The sequence below is a fragment of the Alosa sapidissima genome, chromosome 1 (genome assembly GCF_018492685.1).
Source record: "Alosa sapidissima isolate fAloSap1 chromosome 1, fAloSap1.pri, whole genome shotgun sequence".
Taxonomy (NCBI): domain Eukaryota; kingdom Metazoa; phylum Chordata; class Actinopteri; order Clupeiformes; family Clupeidae; genus Alosa; species Alosa sapidissima.
In genome coordinates, this window is record NC_055957.1 from 23,676,598 (window position 1) to 23,692,751 (window position 16,154).

Sequence of the window (16,154 nt, forward strand, 5' to 3'; positions counted from 1 at the left end):
TTACGTAGTAGTCTTAGTCAGGTCAAATGTGAGTGTGATTATGACCCTGAGATGGCTAGGTATTGGCTGATTTAGATTTTTTCCTTTTTGTCATTTGCCTCATGCTTTGATTGACCATTTTCAGGCCTTTTTCAGATCTTTATCTTTATACCCCACACTCTGACTGGGCTTTTTGGCCACACCCAACTACAGGCGCTAATCATCGGCTCTGTTCCATCACACGTATGAATCATTTTTTATTATATCAAAATAAGTCTCCCAATTTTCACAAATAAATACTAGCCTAAAACATGGGTAAAAACTGCACTATGCAGGAATGGCTATGGGGAATTGAATACCTAATCTATGACAGTAAAAGAACTGCCTACCAAACTGTTGAAAACCCTAAACCCAAACAAAGTCTTGTTTTATATAAATAGCTAGGGCTGTGCAAACACCTAAAATAAACAACAGACAGGTATGAAATGAAAATGTATAAATGAACTTGTCATATATCACAAGTCCATAGTGATCATGTACATTATTACAGATACACAACCTCCTTTGTGCCTACTACTGTCACAGCTTATGAGCTCATGTGGGGCAAGTTAAAAAACATACGGTTTTACTGACGAGTGGTCGCAACAATGTGCAGCAGACATTTAAGGTAGTTTTCTCTATTTGGGGGGGGAGGGGGGGGGGTGTATCAGAGGTGTTATCCTATAGACATAAAGTTGAATACAAAACCTGCCATTTTAAAAAGTATATCCATCTAAAGCCATTTATAGATGAAACATAACAATCAAAAGTTTAATTATTTTTTTTTAAATCTTTGTTTATATAGATTTCGTCAAGCTCGAAAGAAATTCAGAAGAGAAAGCAAACAATGGCCTTCACAGAGTGCTTGAGCAGATAGTGTTAAATGCACCACCATTTGCATTGAATCAGAGTGTTTGCAACGTTTTGTCCGTCTTGAACTGACCCTTTCAGAAGCTCCCGGTTCACACTTCCCACACCACTGCTGGAGCCCCTCAGATCTCTGGGCGGAGTCCCGGCAGCAGGAAGTGGTAAGCAGTGATGGAGCACTTGGGCCCACGGCCCGCTGGGCACTCTGGCAGTCGCTTCTCTCTGTGCTCCGTCACACCATATATTTCAGCCCTACCGGAGAGGGTAGATAGTGGCACAGGGGTAGATAGTGGCACAGGGGTAGTTTATTTCAACAGGGCATGTCTGAGTGATGACCCCGATTCACAGACAGACATTCTGTGTGCTGCTAGAGAAATAAAATCATGACTGTGATCACGACAAAGAGGTCTAATTATTCGTTCAAACTATTATTTAACAGCTGATGGGATGCAATACAGAGATGTGACAAAGTGTTAAGACACCATTTGATGTGTTGTTTTAGCAATGTTACAATGACATACTGTACAGAAAAAAATGTCAACAGTAAAAAAAGAACACACGTGTACTGCTGGTTCTGTTAAATTACCATTAAATCTGTTATTTCTAGCAGTCAGTGTTATAATGACCAATCTCACAGGGCAGAAGCTGTTGCACTGGCTGGTTCTGGTTCTGATATTCTGGTGGATCTGCCAGCAGCTTCTGGAGGGCTGGTCATGCCCATCAGTGGGCAGCATGGCAAGATTGGTCATTAGAACACTGCTAAAACACCAAATTCAATAAGGGCCTAAGAAACAAAACAGAAATTATTTTTTAAAATATTGCTCTGTAGGGCATGATAGACAAAAGAGAAAGATAGTGAGGCTTTAGGTCATCTTTAAAGAGGAGAGAGGTTTCTGGAGAGAGAGAAGCTGTAGGTTGTCTGTAAATAGGAGGGAAAGAGGGGGAGAGAGAGAAGCTGTAGGTTGTCTGTAAGGAGAGAGAGAAACGTGAAAGAGGTAAGTCTTCCCTTTGCTCTCAAAGAGAGAGAGAGAGATATGTGTGTAAGGTGATGTGCTAATGTTTCCTGCATTTTCTGAGGTGATTCTATTCTAATAAAGAGAGAGAGAAATACATATTTAAATAAATAAATATATGTGGACCTTATAACAAGCAAAACATTTGAGGTGGCCTAAAACTATTGCATAGTACTGTATTTCTAAGTTTGAGTGTTATCAAATCACAAGAGAGTGAACAAGACATTTGTTTTGGTCATTTGTGTTTATTATCTGACAAAACAAATAAATGGCATGTACAATAACACTCACATCTCCTGCACAGATAAAAGGCCGTCAGTTCTACCACCTCCTGCAAATGAGAGAGAGAGCGAGAGAGAGAGAGAGAGAAATGAAAGAAACAGGGTTTCGCGGCAGCCCGGGCACTAGTGGCCTGAGCAGTGGGTTGGATGCCCGGCGCTCTGAGCCTCTCCCTCCGCTGGTGCTGGTGTTGGCGCGGGCCGGCCTCCGCTGCACTGCCCCCCCCCACCCCCCACTCACCCATGCTAATGAGCCGACGCTGTAATTGGTCCCAGCGATGTGGGCCGGCTCACCTGCGCTGGCAGGGGGAGCTGCAGTCAGTCCTGTGGCCTGCCGAGAGCCGCTGTGGACGGAGCTCTACCGCACTAATGTTATGCAAATAAAACACACAGGCGTTGTTTGCTTCCTAACATCACCACACAGTAGGGGAGTGTGTGTGTGTGTGTGTGCACAGACACAGTCATTAGCAAGGCTGTTATACCCATGATGTGCTCTTCTGTTTCAGGGATTTCTTCACCAGGTAGAGTAGGTTGCATGATGTTATGAAAGTATGATGTATTGCGACATCAGAAGCAAGTCAAATTTGTAGTTTCTTATGTCATTTCATCGAACTACAGATCCGCTACCCGATCTGGCAAACTTGCATAGTGCGGTTATAGCCGATAGAGGGTCGCGAAGAGAATGCAGAAGTGCCGTTCACCCAGTTGATGAACCACCGAAACGATTTTGGAAACAATATTTTAAGGTACAAAAAACTCTTTGGTGTTGCTTTAAAGGAACACTTCAATCATACACTGGATCGGTACTCTGACACTGTTTGGTTCTGAGCACAAGTAAAACTTTTGAGGCGAGTGTTTTATTTTGCAAGAACTGTCAGACATTCTGTGCATGTACAGTAGTTTGAGAATGGAGAAAAGGGTGGAAGGTTTCAAAATATGTGTTTTAACAATTGTGGAAAACTGTAAGTGTTCCCTTAATTTTTTTGAGCAGTGTATTTACAGAAAACTAGCACTAGTATGATAGTGTGTGTCTAGGAATAATTAATTCAGTAGAATAAAAAATCCATTATTAGAGGCTTCACAACATGAAGACTTAACTAAACCATTTGGATTTATGTTCTGAATTTGAACAATTTTACATAATTTTCTCATCCCAGTCTAACTCTCATCTCCCACACTTAGGTTCCTTCCTGCTTCTGTCCCAATCAGCTAAACGAGGCACAACGACTCAAACCTGTAATCTCCCTAAATAAGCTTTGAGCCACCATGAGAATCTATGGGATCTTTTCTGGCACACTTACATAGCCTGGTTTCAACCGGACTAACACTTACAAGGAGACTTTGTGCACATCCCAGGTGCTGAACAAAAAAGTTTTTTTTATGAAAAAAGTTTTCACACTATTATTATTGGTTATCTGCCACTGAGGAAATGTAGGCTGAAGAATTTATATGGTTTAAGGAGTCCCTCATATCAGACATAGACAATGCAATTAGAGCATCTACAATCACCATCAGCTGTGGGATGTTTAGTGTGTCTGCTTTGGGAGGACTTTAGGGGAGAATTAACATGGATACCCACTCATTCAGCTGTCAACACAGTTGCAGGAATACTGGCCATAATGAATATTGGAAGTTGAAAATGGAGACCTTGTGTTAATCACAGACTTCACCAGAGCAGGTCAAAATGTCATGAACAGACACGAGAGTGATGGAGTAAGGGATGAAAAAGAAGAAGAAAGGGATGAGAGAAAAGGAGAAACAGAGAGAGAGAGAGAGAGAGAGAGAGAGAGTGCTGCTGCGGCTGCTTCTCCCCCAGCTGTCATGGCTGTGGATTAGTCCCTGCTCAGGCCTCTTCCCCTGCACACCAGGAGCTCTGGCTACAAAGGCTCACAGGCTTTAGAGGAGAGCACTGCTCGCTCTGCCTCAGCCACTGGGTGCAGTCTGTCAGACCCCTCTCATCACTGCCCCCTTCTCATCACCAGCGGCTCACCAGCCCGCATGGCACGCACGTCTGTCTCCCTGCTTCTGGGATGGACAGTCCAGCATTTTTATCTGTGTAGGTGTTCCAAGTGAAAGCAAGGGTGTGTCATAATATGACTAGTATTGATCTTATTGATTGATGTATAATTAATCAAAAAGATCTGCTTACCGGTGGAGAATGACAAGCCGGTGTTATACCATTTTGTCATTTTGAGGATGCACAACCTCTATTCCACTAACACAATACTATTCAATAAAATATTTGAGCCCTCTGGTGGCTACACTCTATACCGCACTCCATACCCAGTCAGAGAAGTACACCAGGAGTGCACACGACTGTACTCTTAACACACATAAGAATGGCAAGCTCAGTGTGTACAGTCTTTCCCCCTAATTTCATCTTTAACAATTTGATAATTTGATGATAAATAAATATACACTATAAAACTGAACGCTATCTCAGATACTGTATGCTGACATCTACTGTAGCTAGTGGCTCGTGTACTGAGAGCAGGGAGACGGCCTGAGGCCAGGGCTGGAGGTGTCCATCTCTGCCTCTCCGCTCCTCTCCCGGCTCTCGTGTCTCTGCTCCTAATTGTGCATGGGCAGTGGGGTGCGGCGATTGGCAGCTGTGATCCCCTCCGCTGCATCCCTTTGTACTTGGCCCCCAGCCCTCCCCTGCACTCCCCCTCTCTTCCCCCGTGACGCAGGGCAGCGGGCGCAGGGGGTGGGGGTGGGGGCAGGGGCGCCCCAAAGCCACCTCCTCATCGATCGTCCTCCCAGTCAACTCCCGACCGCTCACCCCCCCCCTGGTACCCCACCGCAGCAGCCCGGCCCAGACCCCGCCGAAAGTGGGACAGGTGGATTAAAGACAGATGAGGAGAAGGCAGGAAGAGAGGGGCAGGAAAAAAAAAGTGAGAGAGGGGAAAAAAAATGACACAGGCGCCAAGCAGCTCGAGGAATAAAGAGAGGGGAGGGAAAACTTTGCATTTGGAACTTCTGATCAAAGTCAGTCCCCTAGGAGACCTGCTTAATGAGAGAGTTCTACAAGAGGGATGGAGAGAGAGAGAGAGAGAGAGAGTGATAGAGTTAGAAAGTAAAAGAGAGGGAAACACACAGGAAGGACGGGTCTCATTCTCCATTCCTATAGAGCATTTGGAATGACTTGGTGCATGGGCCATGTGTGCGTGTGTGTGTGTGTGCGTGTCTAGCATGTACAGGGGGAAGCAGCACAAGGCCAGGTTAATTAAACCGTGGGGAGCGCCGGCGCATTTGAATATGTCACAGAGACGGCGGCCACATCAGTCTGATGGCGCGCCTCGGCAAACATGTTGACTAGGCTTTCCGCATTAGGCTGGGAGAGATGGGGGGGCACGGGGAGAGAGGGGCCTCCATGCTAATTTGCTCGGCAATGCTATCCCCCCCCCACTCTCTATCCCCACAGCACGGCGGAGGTTCCTCCTAGTTATTAATGTTTGTCATTAGCAGCATTATGCTTGAGGACAGTGACTAGAAACCAGCAAATTTATATGGGACAAATATTGACAATAGCTTCCTCTTGGGTATTCACAGAAGAAAAGATGCAAACTATGTTAATTAATGGTAATTAACCACCAGGGCTTGCCTCTCCTGGATCACAGCTAAATTGGTCCCCGAGTTGCTTGAGACACAGTCCTGGGCTAATCCTTTATTATAAAAAGATAAAGGAAAACGACATCATTAGCATAAATTTGAGGAGATAAAAAGTTGAATTATTCTTGCTAATTCCTGAACGGGTGGTTTTACATAAGGTTGTTAATTGTACATGAAAAAAGCAGGCAGGAAAGACAAGAGAAAGAAGGAAAACAAAGAGATGGATAAAATAATATCTGATTAGAGAGCGGGAGCCAGCAGCAGATCCACAGACTCAAGGACACTCAAGAAAACACACACACTCACACAACTGCTCACAAATATATGAAATGATAAATATCAGCACCAGAAACCGAACAAGTGTGTGGATCTACTCGGTGTTCCAGATGGCGCGTTAGAATGTCTAAAATATTTAACCTCTGAGATAAAAAAAAAAAAAAAAAAAAAAAAAAAAAAAAAAAATCAATGAAAAGCCAAATAATAAAGTGAATCAACTATTTAAACAATTTTGGAAAAAGTAAACAAACAAAAAATCGTAACGATGCATACTGCAACACGTCGATGCTTTCGCTACGCTCTGTTTTGAATCGTAATTGTGACAAAATATCCAACCAAGTTTCACCTCATGCTCAGCGCTGGCGGCCAGACTTGATGTCCCAACTAATTAGCCTGTGGCAGCTGATCCCAGATCAGTGGGCCAGAGCCAGAGGGAGGCGAGTCTGGACCAGAGAGGAGCGCTCCACGGCGCCATCAGGAGAACACACACACAGATCCTGGAGTCCAGGAATACACTAAAGACGCGACAACCGATGATTAACAAAAACATTTTTAATTAAAACATCTAGATCAATAAGAAATAAGTTAAACATTACAGAGAAATAATATCTCTACTGATAAGCTGCTGCTACCATATATGGGGCATGATTTGGTCACAGTCGGCGTTTGAAGAGGTCAAAACATCCTGCCCCGACTGGCCAGTAACCTAATACAGTAATACAGTGGCCAGTGTTTCTCCACACACACACACACACACACACACACACAGACACACACACAGACACACACACACAGTGTGCACGGACACGGAGTGGACAGAGGGCGGTTAACATCAGGCTAGCAGTGGCCCGCTCCCGGGTAAAAACAAAAAGAAAGAAGGAAAAAAGAGAAGAGAGAGGGAGGGAGAGATGGAGAGGTTGAAGGGTTCTTCAAAACACTCCTTCAGCCCTGGCCGTGGCAGCCAAATGGGGCTCCCACTGCGAGGCTGGGCACTCCCAACGTTTGAGGAGGATGATGACAGACCCTCTCGCTCTCTCCCGCGCTTCCTCTCTCTCTCTCTCTCCTGCGGTCAGGCTTTTTCGCTGACTGCTGCTTCAAGCGTGGCCAGTTCCTCCGTCAGCACTTTCCTCTCCTTCATCTTGGCCAGCATGGCGTCCATCAGCAGCTCTGCAGAGGGGATCTTTGGGGGGTGGAGGTGGGGCAGAGAGAGAGAGAGAGAGAGAGAGAGAGAGAGAGAGAGAGAAAGAGGGATGGTGGGGGGAGAACAAGAGAGAGAGAGGGAGAGAGTCAGACATGGATGTCAAGATAAGGGAAAAGGCTTGTTGTTTTTTTTCACCTGGCAGTCTTTCAGAGGTCCTGGTCATGTTTGTGTTTGTGATGACAGGCGGGAGTTAAGACAGGCGAGGGGGTGTGGGGTGTGTGTGGTAGGGGTGGGAAACTTTGCTGATCTTTACTCACATTTTTTTTTGTGGTACATCCATCTTTTTGCGAAGATCAAAACGATAAAATATGCATTGTGGGAATTTCATCATCTTCTTGAAGGAATATGTTATGCGTCTCCTGCTGATGCTTGTGTAAGGTTATTTAACAGCAGTTAGGATCTAAGGCAAGCTCAGGCCACCCACTCAACAGGCAGTGAGGGAGGCTTCCCTGCTCTTAAGCTCTGCACTACAGGCTGGAGCATCTTCCCCACATCAGTTCTTAGGGGCGGATCAGGAACCCGCTATACGACCACAGTGTATTCTCTTGGGTAGAAATGGCACTGATCTAGGAACAGTACTAAGTTACTGTAGCATGAGCTGAGGCTGTGAGTTGGGACAGGGTAGAAACGGCACTGGTCTAGGAACAGTACTAAGTGACTGTAGCTTGAGCTGAGGCTGAGGGTTGGGAGAGGGATCAGACACAGGCACTTCCTGCAGCACTGCACTTCATGAACACTGATCAGGTCGGAGAGCACTGGGCCTGGCTGTGAGTCGGCCGTGTCAACATCTCTAGCAGCAACGAAGACGCCAGGCGTCAGCCACCAGAGAATACGATGACGGGAGCCGCAGAGAGGGATGTGTGCGTGAAATGTAGCTGTAAGATGGATATGGAGGAGTACCACATTAGGAGAGACAGACAGACAGACAGACAGAGAGAGAGAGATAGAGAGAGACACTCCTTACATGTTACATCAACACAAGGACATTGCTAGCGATCAAAGGCAAATAATCTGCTATAAATATTCATACTAACTTTGCAGCTTTGCTTGTTTGTGTCTTCAGCAGTGTTGTCATTTATATCAAAGTGTCTTGGCTTAATGCTTTAAGAGGCACAGGACCAAAACAGACAGAGGCTTTGAGAGGGAGAAATAGAAGGAGAGAAAAAAGGATGAAAGATGGATACAGATGGAAGAGAAAGAGAATGAGAGAACAAGAGAAAAGGGTGGAGGAGAGCGAGACAGCAGACAGCTATAAAGAGAGAGCGAGCGAGCGCCAGCGTGGCAGACTGCTACCCAGCGTCCCACCTTCATTAGGGGGGAGTGGGGAAACATGGCCTCCCCTAAGGCCGACCGGCTGGGGTATAACACAGTCCCTTTGCTGACTGCATCAAACGCTTCTCCGTGCCGAGTGCTTCACTGCAGATCACACACACACACACACACACACACACACACACACACACACACAAACACACACACACACACACACAGTCAACGCTGCCACACTTACCTACCCAACACACCAGGGAAAACAGGAGTGTGCACACACACACAAAGCCCCAGTACAACAACCTCAGGCTAATCCATACACAAATACATGAGCCTCGCCACTCAAAGCGCACTAGATACTGCTGATGGCTGGGAGTGCAAAGCCTAATTAGCGATGGCTTGAGACTTAATTATGTCCTTTAACAGGTGTCCAACACACCAGCGCAAGCAGGCCACCGGCCACTGAAAACACAAGCCCAGCAATTAGCCACCCCAATCTGTCAGTGGGAAATGGGCTGAGGTGACCGACAGCACACGGCGGCCGTGCGGTCCAGAGAGAACGAGAGCGCGGTGGACGGCGAGAGCGTTCTGACTGGTCTGCACACGGCACTGCAGTCAGACGGACAGGTGCACACAGGCTCCTGCTCAGCCTCAGGAGGATCACTGCACACACAGCATTTGGGCCAATACTCCACTTATGTCTGTGTGCATGTACAGTACATGTGGCACAGTCAGCCTATCAATGAGACACCATTTTTGCCACCGTATTTATTTATATAAAGAGCAAAGTAATAGTGAAGAGCAAATGAACAGTTTATATGTGTGTGTGGGTGTGGGTGGGTGTGTGACTGTATATAGAATAGAATAGAATAGAATAGAATTGATTTAGATTAAGTGTATAATTTGTATTTTTGTAATTTGTATTTTAGTATATTTTTATATATTGTATTAAGTGTTAGTATAATTTGTATTTTAGTATATTTAGCATATTATTTATCTTCTACTGTCCTTACTGCTTAGTTGTGTTTTTATATTATATACTTTAATTACTCTTTCTGCTGTTTAAGAATGTGTTTGTGTTGTATGTATGCTGCTGCTGAGACCTTGAATTTCCCCTGGGGATCAATAAAGTATCTATCTATCTATCTATCTATATGTTAGAGTGTGTGTGTCAGTGAGACAGAGAGAGAAAGAGAGAGAGAGTGTGTGTGTGTGTGTGTGTGTGTGTGTGTGTGCTGAGAGTGACTCCAGGTGATGACACAGAGGTGAGTGCGGTTCAGTGCGGCCTGCGGTGTGGTGAGTGCTGCTGGCTCGGCGCTCTCCGCACTAATGGGGCCAGTGGGAGCGCAGAGCCGAGCAGCGCTGCAGCCTCCGCGCCATCTGATGGCAGTCCGCGCCAGAGCCCACCTCCACCACCACCCCCGCCCCCACCCTCCTCTACTCCCCCCCACCCCCGCCCCCCTCTACTCCCCCCCACCCCCACCCCCCTCTACTCCCCTCCACCTCCGGGCAGGCCAGACCTGTCCATCCATGGTGTTCCTCCCCCAGCCCCTATGCAGGAGCTTGCCCACGCACCAATCCCTCACTCCACGCTCCGTGAGCGGCTGCTTCAGCCTGGGAGGAGAGGAGTGGAGAGCAGAGGGGGCTGGGGGCGTGATGTACAGGGGCCGTGGACAATGTAAAGGTGTTTTATAGACCAATTAAGTGACACTGGTATTACAGAGCCTGGGGCCAACCTGCAGGCAGTGGCATTCTGCACTCAAAGCCTGTAACCCCACTGTGAGTTAGTGACTTTATACACACACACACACGGACGCACGCACGCACACTCACACACACATGGACGCACACACGCACAGACAGACAGACACACACCTAGCTCACTTTTTCCTTTTCCACAGATCGATCGAGCTCCTTTTGCTCTCCCCCAAAAGAGGTACGAGGAGTTTTTTCAAGGGCCCAATTTGTGCAGCGGGTAAGAGGGGACTGAATGCAAATGGGAGGCAGGAGACTCCGCCGATCCCCCCTTCGCATTTAGCGGGAAAGGTCACGGCTGGTGCAGCGAGGGAAACATCATGTATCCATTATCACCGCGTGCGCACGCCAGCCCTTTTTTCGGCGCTAACTCCGCCAGCCACACACCTTACCACACTCTTCATTACACTTTAAGCACCTCAAGATGTTCGGTGGACAACTGTGGGCGTCGGCAGCGTGTCCCTCTCCCCCACCACATCTCCAACGCTTCCTCTCCATTCGTTGCAAGTGAGAGTATTCTCCAGTGCCTGGCGCTGTTCTTCTGATGAACACTTAAACTCAGGTTACACACGGTGCGTTTTCCCCCCTGGCGTCACTGCTCTCTTTGTGCGATTTTGTTTGGCGCCCTATCCCCGTGTGCTGACAAAAACCCAACTCCAATCTAGGCCACTTTGGGAAAAACACAGACGCTACTTTCCCTGATCACAGGAGAGGGAAAGAGAGAAAGAGAGAGAGTAAAAAAAAACACTTTTATGATCTTTGATCTTCACACTTTTGTTTTGAAATCAAAGTTATCAAACGAGAACAACAACAAAAAAAACAAAAGCACCCAAGACCTACTAAAGTCTGCATTTGATTAGGAGATAATGAACGTGTCACATGCGGGAAAATAAATAATAATATTAATAATAAATAATAATAACAAAAAGAAACAGCACTCAGGTAAGAGCATCAAGCAGACACACCAATCTATTCTTCCAGCGTGTAATTACTCGCCCTGAGCCCAGCATCCTCTCTCCATTCTCTGCTTGGGGCCCCCAGGGGCCCATATGAAAGGGAATTGGACACTTGGGGCCACAGATAGTGTAATTAAAAATCTCTCTCTGGTTTTTTTATAAGTTGTTGCTGCTATCAGGTCTGTGCAACCTGAGCTGCGCGTCCTGACCTAAATACACCCCAGATTAAAGGCAGCATACGCACAGGTCTTTGTTCCTTCCACTTTTCTTCCCTTACTCATTAGGAGTCAATGGGGGGAGACTGAGGGAGGGTTGGGAGAACAATAGACCCAAATTCAGCCCACCTCGGTCCACTCCGTGCACAGGTCTCCTCATCCACGGTTAGAGTTGGGCGCATTTGACTGATGCACACCACACACGTGGTCACTGTACGGCCTACTCGCTCAAGGGAGTCCGCCGTCCTCAAAGCTGGTCTGAGACACAAGGTAAGTGGACAGTGAAGACAGCAGGCCAGCGTACCTTTAGTGGCCTTTAGTGTTCAAGTGTCTTTAGTGTTCTGGAGGAATTCAAGTTTTCATGGGACAGTGTGAGGTACCCAAGACAGAAACACATTTAAGATGCTGATCTGAGGTCAGTGGAAGCTGTGTGTATTTGTTTCTGCAGCGCAGATATTCTGCAGCAGCGAAAGGCTGCTCTGTACAGCAGTGGGCCTCTGCCAAATGGCCTCCAGTCCATTCACACGTCACACACCTGCTCTGCTGAATTCACACTACACCTCTGTCTGCCAAGTACACAGGGAAAGTGGCGTGTAATGCATTACTGGGGTGGCCTTGAAGCACAAAAGGCACTTGTATCTCACTCACTCTCTTTTACACAGGAACACACAAACATGAGCAAAAAAGACAAAAGGAAGCTAGGACGCATGCACCACACACAGACACACACACACACACAGACACACTCACACACACCCACTGGGAAAGCAGGAACAGTCTCGATCAGCAGCACCAGTGTCCCAGTGACACAGTTCCAGTACAAAGGCTCAGCTTGAGTCACAGAGAGAAAGACCTGGCATGGCTGATTTAATTAACACAGTCATTAAATTAACTTTAATTACAGGCACTCGAGCTCAGCTTTTTCTCTGTGTTCTCAAGCTCTCTGAGAGGGTATGGTTATGAAGCGTATCACTTACTGAAGTTCTCTCAAATAGCACACACACACACACACACACACACACACACATACTCTATTCAGAGGGAGAGGAGGAGCGGAAACCAAAACGATGGAACATTTTTGCAAAAAATCATCTCCTTTGGATTAAGACCCAGAATGGAGCCATTCAGTCTTCAATAGCAAAACCGTTCTCCCCCTTGAGCCCAGTAGCACAGATATATTGCAAAGCAATACACTCCTCTCAGTAAACTGAGGGAATAGGTAGTTGTAAACACACACACACACACACACACACACACACACACACACACACACACGAGAAGTGCCTTAGTTGTTGAGGTATAAAATGGGTGTGTGAGAAATGATCCGGAGGGAGGCAGCGGCGGCATCGGCGTCGGCGCGGTTCATTAAAGCCAGGCGGCGGAAGGCCGACCATCTCCCAGTGTTCATAAAGACCTCTCCATTACAATTTACCTCCCATCAATAATTAGCAGTCCACAAATAAACCCTGGCAATTAAATCAATGGAGCCAGGGGTGTGCGGGCAGGCGGGCGTGCGGCCTCCCCGAGTCAGAGCGCGTGGCCCATGCAGGCACTAGAGCAGCGCTGGGGCTCGTTCAGTGCCTGATGGGGGACCGGGGGGGATGGCGCAGCACAACACCATTATTGGACGGCCAGGCGGCCGCTGCTGCTAGCACTGTCCCAGACAGTGACCCTCCAGCGGGAGCCCTTGTGTTTGCTTCATTAAAAGCCAACACTGTACAGACAAAAGGGCAAGGGAGGAGAGAAAGAGAGAAAGACAGATAGATAGACAGAAAGAAAGAAAGAAGGATAGAAAGGAAAAAGAAATATGGAACAACAAAGAAACAGACATAGACACACAAAACATAAAATAGTTATTACCGGTAATACTAATGTTGTCATTGTAGGCCCCTAATGATACCATTCTAATCGAAGGTCTACAGTATGTTGCTCAGTCACTAGATGACACATTTTGAACACGTCTTATTCTTGGCTTTTTGTTGCATGTGTTTGTACCAGCAATGTCCACTAGGTGGCAATATCATGAATTGCTGAGGAACAGGGCAAAGCCCCACAGTGACAGTAATGTCTTGACTTCACCTAAAACACAATTGCTCACAAAGATCCACCATTTCTCTGATACACTGCCACTCTGGTCCCTGTTCACTTCACTGTGCCACCAGTCTAAGCTCTTTCCGTAGGCCTACAAATGTGCCGATGTTAAATCAATTCATTAATGAAGTTGAAAAATCTGCTGACATTCTTCACCAAAAAGGGGACAGAGTGAAAGGCTCTATCTCTTTCATCATCGGCTCTTTGTAAAGCAATGACAGCAGAATCCCGGCTCAATCGACTGTGTCTGGAACTGACCTGTGGGCTTTTCTATTATAATTAAAGGCCTTTGATTCATCACTAGGTCTTTCAAAGTTAAGACATACGGCGAAGACATAACGTTTTGCAATGAAACAATTTCGCCGTGAAATCGGAGGTGTACTGAACGACTTAGAAAAATTGACAGTGACAAAGAGTCACAGTATTCCTTCCAAAGCAATTCTGTTTGTACAATTGGACAAAAATGATTAGTGATCTAAGGATTCTGAAAAACCCACTTCAGTGGATGAGAGCGTAAAACAGTGTGATGCTGATGGACTGCAACTGTTGGAGACCAGTCAATGCCAGCAAAAAAAAATAAAAATATTTTGCAACATTCTGTTTTACAATGTTTTGGAGGATCCACTTTCTTTTCTTTTTGAAAGTTCAATAAATGCAGAACGTTTCCAAATATCATAAGACTCCACAGTGGCAAGTGGCAACTGGCACAAGTGGCAAATGAATAAAAGTCCATCAGGATCAAAATGCAAATAAACGACCACATAACCACAGAGCAAAGCTGTCCAAGGGACTCTGTGGTCAATTGGAGTTCAATACAAAATCTATCCAGAGTAATGTAAGCTACAAACGGCAGGCCACACTACAGAATAAGGAAAACCTCCCGAGAGCTCTCTGTGCTGGAACAGGGACAGTGGCAGAGACCCTGCAGCTGCAGCCGAGGGGACTGTGGAGGAGTTGAGGAGCAGACAGACTGCCAGTCCAGCCACAAGCCAAGCCAGCCCACCTGACACTGTTACACACACACACACAGACACCACTTCAACTCCCTGCAACTACATAAAACACCAGCCAGCCAACGTGCACGCACACACACACACACACACACACACACACACACACACTCTCTGGCTCTGTTCTCATAGGATATGACACACATGCCATCCATCACAGAGAGAAAGAGACACACTCTAATGCCCACACACACACACACACACACACACACACACACACACACACACACACACACACACACAGACAGACGCCGGCCACTGGAGTGGCGCTGTCGTGTCCTGACACGCGTGGGCTTGTTATGTTGACGTGTGGAAATGTGTGACAGGCGGTGAGCGCTGGGCTGTGCCGGGGCAGTGAGTGATGGCTGGGCTATTGACAGCAGCGCCACTGCAGTAATAAAGTGAAGTCCCACAGGCAGCTCCATTAGGGGCTGACAGGGACAGGAGCCAGCCAGAGCAGTGACAGACCCAAGGAGGCCATCACACACACACACACAGACACACAGACACACACACACACACACACACACACACGAGACAGCTCAAAAGAAATTCTGTATCTCTCTTCTCTTACAAACAGACATGTATGTCTATAACTGTTTTCAGACATGTCCTCCGCACTATATAATGCGGATCTTTGTGAAATGGATGTCTGACCCTTCAGGTGATACAGATATGATGCTAACATGCGGACAATATGTGTGTACGACACCGCCGCACATGAACAGAATCTCCGCATCTTCGCTTCGTTCAGACATGAGCTTATTTACATAATGTCCGTCGGAAATACTAGGAGGGGAGTAGTGTAAGAGCCGGCTAAGTTCGGAGTACCAAATGTCTGGTTATGTTGTTCAGATATATGGCTTATCCGCTTGACATCTGCAGAACATGTGGACTAAAGGCCTATTCACACCAAGAACGATAACCATAACGATAAAAGCGTTCACACTGAACAACGATAAACAAAGTCTCTCCTTGTGTTAATGAATGTGACATTAAAATTCTATGGGTTCTGATTGGCTATTAGCTTTTTATCATTCTGAAAATCGCTCTGAAAGTGATCCCCAACGATATCGTTCTTCATGTTGTTATCGTTATAGTTTATGTGTGAACGTCGTCATTCATATTAATGAGAACGATATCTATTTATAGTTATCGTTATCGTTCTTGGTGTGAATAGGCCTTTACACCTATGTCTGAAAGCAGCTTATATTTCTCTTCTCTCTCCACACACACACACACACACACACACACTTTCTCTCCATCATTCACTCTGTTTTTAATAGTGAATGACGCTCAGTTGTTGCATGTCCAGGTAGTGTGGCAGCCCTATTAATAGCCAGTTTGTCCTGAGGAGCCAGACGGCGGCAGGAGGTGCAGGCTGCAGTGACAGCTCTAAGTGGCGCCCTGATCCTGAGCGCCCCAGCCTGTGCCAGCGCACCCACACTGCACTCATTACACACGCTTGCATCAGTGACACAACACAAAATCAAAGCCATTACACTTGATTCTGTTTATTACCGGGGAAAGATCAAAATAATACCGAATCACACACACACACGCGCACACACACGCACACACGCGCACACACGC

At 46.6% G+C, this 16,154-nt stretch overlaps 1 protein-coding gene across 1 annotated transcript in view; it reads right to left on the minus strand.

Annotated features, from left to right (window-relative positions):
• Positions 1-6,601: 6,601 nt before the first annotated feature.
• cntln (centlein, centrosomal protein) overlaps positions 6,602-16,154 on the minus strand; it is an 82,485-nt gene continuing 72,932 nt past the window's right edge. The window contains exon 28 of the mRNA XM_042107233.1: positions 6,602-7,244. Within this exon, the coding sequence (XP_041963167.1) occupies positions 7,134-7,244 (111 nt within the window). The 3' untranslated portion in view covers positions 6,602-7,133. The remainder of the gene's footprint in view (positions 7,245-16,154) is intronic.